This window comes from Cupressus sempervirens, chromosome 11, assembly GCF_028749045.1.
Source record: "Cupressus sempervirens isolate cs-2001-9-10 chromosome 11, ASM2874904v1, whole genome shotgun sequence".
NCBI classification, from domain to species: Eukaryota; Viridiplantae; Streptophyta; class Pinopsida; order Cupressales; family Cupressaceae; genus Cupressus; species Cupressus sempervirens.
In genome coordinates this window covers 753,970,435-753,977,933 of record NC_143128.1, presented here as the reverse complement: position 1 = coordinate 753,977,933, position 7,499 = coordinate 753,970,435, and the positions used below count along the sequence as shown (strand labels likewise).

Genomic DNA, 7,499 nt, shown 5'->3' with positions numbered 1-7,499 from the left:
ACACAATTATCCTTTCCTGTCTTCTTCGTGTCTGGGGTTTGTAAATCTGAATTCTCTGTGATGAATGTTTAAACATTACAATATTAGAATTTATTAGATACTTGTCTATAAACTTCTGTATACAAAATTTTAATGGGAAGGGTTGAATCTTAGACTAAAATTTTAAATTAAACGTTCGGATGATTGACTATTTTCTATATATCAATATAGAGAAGGAAATAATTTTTCAATATATATATTTATATATATATTAAAAAAAATTATTTTAATATATATATAGTTATAAATTTATATATATATATATATATTTATATTCAAACAAAATTAAATTTCAAAAAAAAAAAAAAAGTCTAAAACAATGTTCATAAAATTAAATATATTTGAAAAGTAATAATATAAAATTTTAAAACAATTAAAAAATATATATATATTATTTTTATGAATAAGGGAGGGGGCGGGAATAACCACACCCCCCCGTACCTGTTTTAAAGACTGCCGCCGACAGTCTGCTGGCGCAGGTACTGCGTCAGCCAAGCTGCTGCAGGCCCTACGTCAGCAGGCCTGCTGCGCCGGCCATATTAAAAGGCCGATGGCCTATGTTAATTAAATAAAGTTTTAATTATGTTTTTTGATTATTATTAGTATTTTTAATAATATTAATTGTAATTAGTTATTATTTTAATTAATAATATTTATAAAAAAAAATGTTTTAATGATATTATTAATTATTATTAAATAAAATTATTAATAAGATTATTAATAATTCTTAATTATTATTTAAATGGAAGTATTAACAAAGTTTTATTATTGTTTATTTAAATAATAATGTATTTAAAATAAGATTATTTTAATTATTAAAATTATTAGTAATTATATTAATTATTAATAATTGATAATTCTAGAAGTTGGTAATATAAGGATAGGTTAAGGGATATATTGTAATTCATAAGTACCTAAATTATACACTGGAAATGAGAATAGAAACCCGTACATTTGAATTATCATTATATTATTAAGATTAAATCAAATTGTGAAACTATTCTATATTTCTATGTGTTATCTGTATTATGGGGTATTTAGGTTTTGTCCTAGCATTGACCAGTCCTAGGTTGTTACCAAAGGCTCGGGGATTATGTGAATGTGATGTTATGTTGTTTTGATCTCGATCTTTTAAACCCAACCCTGTTGATGTGTTTATATGCTCTATGACATGTTTGTGATTACTGTTTGTTTTGCTTTCCAGTTTCCTTGTGTGAAGCTAAGATGTATGTATTTAAGATACCCGACTTAACCATTTTCAAGTCTCGATCAGTTATATTTGATAACCATTTTTGAGTCTTGATCAGTTATACTTGGATTGCTTTTCAGTCGCTTGAGAGGACTGAAGTGTTTGTTATGTTCTTGATGATGATGTTTTGACTTGACCATTTTGGAGTCTTCGATCAGCATTGTAATTTACTATTGGGATACTTTCTGGTTGCTCATTGGAGAACCATTGGACTTTGTGATTTATCATTGATGCCTTCAGTTGCTGATAGAGAACTGTCGTGATCATATGATTATTATTTGATATTATCTGTTGCTCATGAAGAACTGATTTAATTTTGTAGCTTATCTTTTATGATGTCTTTTCAGTTGCTTGTATAGGACTGAGGTGGTTTTATTATGATTCTTTGATTTATGATTTCATGAGCCTAGGGTAGGTTATCTACATGTAGAGTCGGGAAGTGGCTTGCAATGGGGATCGGGGCCCTAAGAGGCTGCCTGGAGTAACCCATTGTAAGTTGTTTTAATAAGTGAAAACATTTACACTAAATAAGGGAAAATGAACCTAATAAGATAATTGTATGTTCTCTCCCATGCCTTGAGTGCTAGTACAGACTAGGATGGGGTAGAGAGAACGCTTGGTTACGACCTTGCACTCCATAGTATGCCTCTTCAGTACGAGAGGATACTAGTGGCTGCAGGGATCAGTAGGGACCTAGGATTCCTAAGGGATTGCTCGGGTAACTTCTACATGACTTTTGCGATGACACTTTCCCGCTTGCATATTAGGTTTCCTACGTGTCTTGTGGTACTTCTGGGATTTAGATGTCGATCTTTTTAGGAACCCTTGAGTTAGCATACTTATAGGATTTTCTGGACTTAGAGAGTATTTATGATTATAGGTTTTGTTATCCTATTTGGGACTTGAGACTATCTCCTCAGCGCAGTGGGAGTGGACCATTTAGGTTCCACGCGGTCGGGTGCTAGTGCTTTTACTCTTACCATTGAGATCCGTTCCGTAGTCACCGTGGCTGGAGTTTTCGTGATTGGCATTTAGCTTCACTATGTTCTTGGATTATTATGATGGATGGTTAGATTTTATGATAGATGTTTTATTATTATGGATGTATGGATGTATCATGTATGGTGAATAGTTTCATATATTTTTACTGTACTTTGTATCATGGATTTGAGGATGTTGTATCTTGATCTTTACATATGTATATTCTTTTAAGCCTTTCATACCCTGTGACTTGTACAGTGGATGATTGAGCATTCCGAATTGATTTGCCGAGAGGCATTCAGAACAAATGTATATTATGGACATGAGACTTTCTGATTATTCTTTCATATGTATGTGATAGTTGTTAGACTTAGATTTAATTAAATTTAAACGTGACTCAACGTATTGGGATCTTTAAGAAATGTAACTTGCAATGTATGTTTGTCAATGATTACATGTTATTGCTTCCGCTACTATGTGTTTGATGTGTATGTTATACTTTCTTACTAAAAAAAATAAAAAATGTTTAGCAAACTTAGTGAAACTTTAGGTTAATTCTTTTGGATCCCTTGGCGGGGCGTTACAGAAATTTCCATAATCTATGATTGCAAAAGTGGATTGACCTAGGGCCCAAGATTGGTAGCATAGTGACATTTTACTTGGTTATTTTGAAGGTTGTATTCAACAAAACTTAAATAAATTTAAAATTAGTTACTACCTACGGATTTAATGGTTGTTACATGAAACAACACGAGTAGTAATTTGCTCAGTGAAATGTGTACTCGAACAAACAATCTCCAAACCATGCATGTAGAAAATGAGAATTTTGTAAGCTTTGTAATTTTTTCTAACCTTCCACAGTAATGGGATCACCAGCTACTTCAAAGATAAATCTTTAAAAAAGAATATTGAAACTAAACAACCAAAAATATAGAACAATGCAAAATAGGATAAATGATTAAATATTCCAAAGGAAAACATTGTTTTAAATTATTTCTCACATTCTCGAATATTTTTGTGTTATTTAAGAAATTAGGTGTTTCAAAATCATAGCTTAATCACAATTGGCCTAGGCACAATGAATACCTTATGTAACTCTAGACATATGCTTAATTAATGTGGCATATTCCTACATCAATGCAACATGCACAATAACCCAATAAATTTGTGAACTTACCATACTCACGCACTACTTGCCTCCCTTTATGTATGGGACACATAGCTATCATATTTTTGCACCCACACTAGCCCTTTACCCAGGTTTCTTAGAATTTATGTGCGCTTGTAACATATCCCTCTTCCAAATTTGTTCCTTCCATTCCATTATTTCATCCACAACAAGCCCTCCACAGTACACTTAGGAAACACACCAAAGTTGTTTAGGTGACCCAAATTTCTCTAGTTTCTATTCTTAAGTTGTTGTAAACAATGTTTTCTTTATAAATATCTAACACACATACATACTAAAATTGCAAGTTGCATTGTGAGATTAAAAATTTTGTATTGTGTCACCATCATCTAGACCTTCAAAGCCATTGAACTATCATTTTCTATATAAAATGCTCGACCTAAGTTTTTGAAATCAATAAGTCAAAATTGGCTCTATCAAAAGTATACAACACTATCGGCTTAATCTATGCACCTCTCAAAGGTACAAGCGCTAGTTACATTTTATCAAATTATATCTGATACATGCTCATATTTTGTAGGACAAATAAATGGTTTAAAAAATTAGGAGAATAGAAATTCATATTAAAAAATATGATGTTCTGATAACATCAAAAATATGTTAGATCATGTACAAATTGATTTTTTACATCTACTATGAAACTTCACGGTAATTTATATCCACCAAATTTTGAAGATAACTTTGGATTACCAATTTTAAGTTAATTCAACAATAGCCTACTTCAAAGTGGTACATATTGGATGAACTCCCATTTTTAGATGCTGCAAATGAGGTAGCAGCTATGCAGCCGACTATTTCAACCAAATTCAACCATTTTTAAATATTTGATAATGAAATAAAAAATAAGAAAACAATTCTAATATTATTTTTTATTTTTTATTTAATAATTTCATCGTCGGCTGCATAGCTGCTTCCTGCAAAGGATCAACATCATTATTTTCCACAAATTGCTTGACCCGTCCATCATTCCACGCCAACTTTTGTTTTATGCATAGGTTCTTTCAAGTGCAAGTTGATGTTATTGCTGCAATTCTTTTACGTACGATAGTAATAAAACTGCAATCGCCACCGTTCAGGCAGCATCTTGCTTTTCCGAAGCTACGGTCGCGATGACAGAAAAAGACCGCCTCGGTACTTGGATAGCTTAGTCAGAAAAATACTTTTAGTAGAGAATAAAAATATCTGTGGGTTTCTAAGTAAATAAAGCCACGAGGAATCAGCGTGGGTTTGGAAATCTGCTCACTGCACTCAACAGTGGGTGGTTTTCTTGGATAATCAATCACGTCCAGGGCCCCATTCATCAAAATTTAATCACGATCGAATCTGAAACAGGCATGCTTTTGAAAATTTTGATCTTGTGCCGCGTGAAATAATAATGATATTGAATTAGCTACTGTACTTGAGAAGAGGTAGATTTCTCACTCCAGATTTGTGGAAAAATAGGTGATCAGAAGGGCAAAATGACTACAGCAAGGGTTTTCCACATGGAGGAGGTTGAGGTTCCTGAAATAGCAAGAGGACTGGTTATTGGGAAGGGAGGGCGAACGATCAAAAGATTTCAACAATCTGCAGGGATCTCTTCAGCCAGGTTTCTTCCCTCTGGCAAATTTCAGATTCGAGGCGTCTCCAAAGAAGCCGTGCAAAGTGTCGTCGCCTCCGTTAAAGATCTGATAGGGTTCGCTGGTGTGGGCAAAAGCACAGGAAATTCTCCGCTGTTTTACCGCAATTGTTTCTGTAAATCTACAGAGAATCCGCTTCTGGCTGTTGAGAAAGTCTCTTTCGAGAAATTTACCGGCTACATTTCTTGCATTTCTCGGCAAGCTAAGCAGCATTTGTGCTTCAAGGAGGGAGAAGCGGTAAATTCAGTTTCAGGTACTGTTCCTTGCGATGGTCATGATGATAATCTTGCAGCCGCATTATCAAGCAAGATGTCAATTGGCGTTTTCTCAAAGTTCCTCCCGCATTGGGACTTTTCTGCTTATAGATCGGAGATTTTATCCTGCTTTGACTGTCAGCAGGATGTGATGAGGAATATCAAAATGATCGTTCGATTCGGAAAGCAGGTCTTCCACGGCCCTCACTGCGAGAATCTGCTCCACCGGGGTTTCGTTTCCTTGCCCTATTTACAACAACTTTGCAGCCAAAAGCTCATATCAACCGCATTCTCCACGGCATGTTCAGAAAAGGCCATAGCAGATCTGAGGCTTCATTTGCAAAGGCTAGACTACGTTAGGGTTTCATACCGTAGGAAGATCAGCATTCATCTCATAGATCGCGAAGAGAAGCCGATTCGCCTGTCTAACGTCTCCGTGCGTTGCTTGGGAGAGGACGGCTTTGCGCATAATCGAGAAGTTCAACGAATACTTCGCTCAAGGGACTATTTTCAGGTATTCTGTCACATCGCAAATCCTAGATCTAAATCGAAAGATGTTTTGTTCTGAAATAAGAACTATTAAAACAGAATGCTTTGTGCAGGTGCTGGATGTGGATACCGAGGCGTCCGCCATTGATGTTCAGAAAGCTTACAGGCGATGTCTGCTGAAGATCGAGTTCAAAGCAGGCGATTTGAACACGGCGGAAAAAGCTAAGAAATTGGCGAGAACGGCCATGGATTGCTTAATGGATCCCGTGCAGCGAGAAAAGTATTTGAGCAAATTTTATTCGGCGAGTCCCTCAGATCCATCTATTGCTCCATCTTTGGCTCCAGTGAGGGCTGAGATAAGTAGGGTTCGGAGGGAGCCGAGGAGACACGGCATCGTAAGCTTCTGCAGAGAGGGGGCAGAAACAGGAGATTTCAGGCTGGCGGTGATGTCGCACGAGAGAGAGATGGAGATGGAGATTGAGAGGGAAATGGTGAAATGGGTGGAAGACGCTTGGGCGAATCGAACCCCCGACCAGGTGTTTGTATTCGACCCATCCAGCCGGTATCAGATAACGAATATACGGTACAAAGACGCGGATACGTATGTCACGGAAGATTTCAAGTTTCGTATTGCAAATGTGAGGGAAGTTGACGGAGCGGCAGAGAACAAGAGATAGGAATGCGCCCTCACCAGCAGGTGGTCTAAATGGAACGATGGAATAGCGGGTGATGTGAATTCTACCGTCAGGAATGACGTGGTTACTCTTATCAAGGAAGCCGTCAAATTTAGCAAAGTGATGTCCCCAAATCATTCATAGGATGTTTTTAGATAAGATTGTCAATTTCTTTTAACATTACTGGTTTTCTATGATTTTATTTTAAGATGTAAGAGTTTAAGAATATAAGGAGGTAATAAAATGTATATCTAGATTTCATATTAAAAGGAAAGATAATTCTTTATAGATATCTCTATGTTATATTGCTTTTGTAGTACCTTTTCTATTCTTGATAAACACTAACTTCTTAAAGATAGTTCCATAAAAAATAAAAATGGAATATCTTTCTCTTCAAAACATTTTTTAATTCTAGTTAACTCTATGAAAAAACTATAGATCATGCATATTTAAAAATAGAATAATGTTAACTACTTACCGTCTCTATCCTTGATAAACACCAACATTTTAAAGATACTTCTTACCAAAAAAAATACAAATATCTTTCTCCTCAAAATATTTTTTAATTCTAGTTAATTCTATGAAAAAAAAGCTATAGATGATGCATATTTATAAATAGAATAATGTTAACTACTTTGAAGGGTCAATTTGTATTGTTTAAATTCATTTATTTTTTGGTTTAGATTGAATGGAGTATCTTTGTCCTCCTAACTTTATTTATTTTTTATTCCAATTAATTAGAGTAAAATTAATTATGGATCATACATATTTTATTAATAACAAGGTTCAAGGTTTAATTTACATTGTTTAGATAGTGGTTTGCTTGAGCTCAAATTTGTAATTTGAGGTGGTTACGGAGTTGGGTCATACAAGTAAAATGGGTGTGACGATAATTATATAATATTTTGATTAGTGGTTAAAATTAAAGTTGCCCTACAATTTATATAACTTTAGATTAGTGCTTTTCAGTTGATTGGTAAAAGAAGGGGATTTAGTGTCTTCTAT

The 7,499-nt window shown here is 34.7% G+C and overlaps 1 protein-coding gene across 1 annotated transcript; it reads left to right on the top strand.

The window, feature by feature from the left end:
* Positions 1 to 4,859: 4,859 nt before the first annotated feature.
* LOC149531789 (uncharacterized) lies at positions 4,860 to 6,786 on the top strand. The gene is made up of 2 exons (XM_089809067.1): positions 4,860 to 5,845; positions 5,934 to 6,786. The coding sequence occupies exons 1-2, from the start codon at positions 4,919 to 4,921 to the stop codon at positions 6,495 to 6,497; spliced, it is 1,491 nt and encodes a 496-aa protein (XP_089665193.1). The 5' UTR covers positions 4,860 to 4,918; the 3' UTR covers positions 6,498 to 6,786.
* Positions 6,787 to 7,499: the final 713 nt, after the last annotated feature.

Coding starts and splice junctions, on each gene's coding strand:
- LOC149531789 (XM_089809067.1), top strand. CDS start 4,919: ATGACTACAGCAAGGGTTTTCCACATGGAGGAGGTTGAGGTTCCTGAA. Junction 5,846..5,933: donor GCTCAAGGGACTATTTTCAG/GTATTCTGTCAC, acceptor TGCTTTGTGCAG/GTGCTGGATGTGGATACCGA.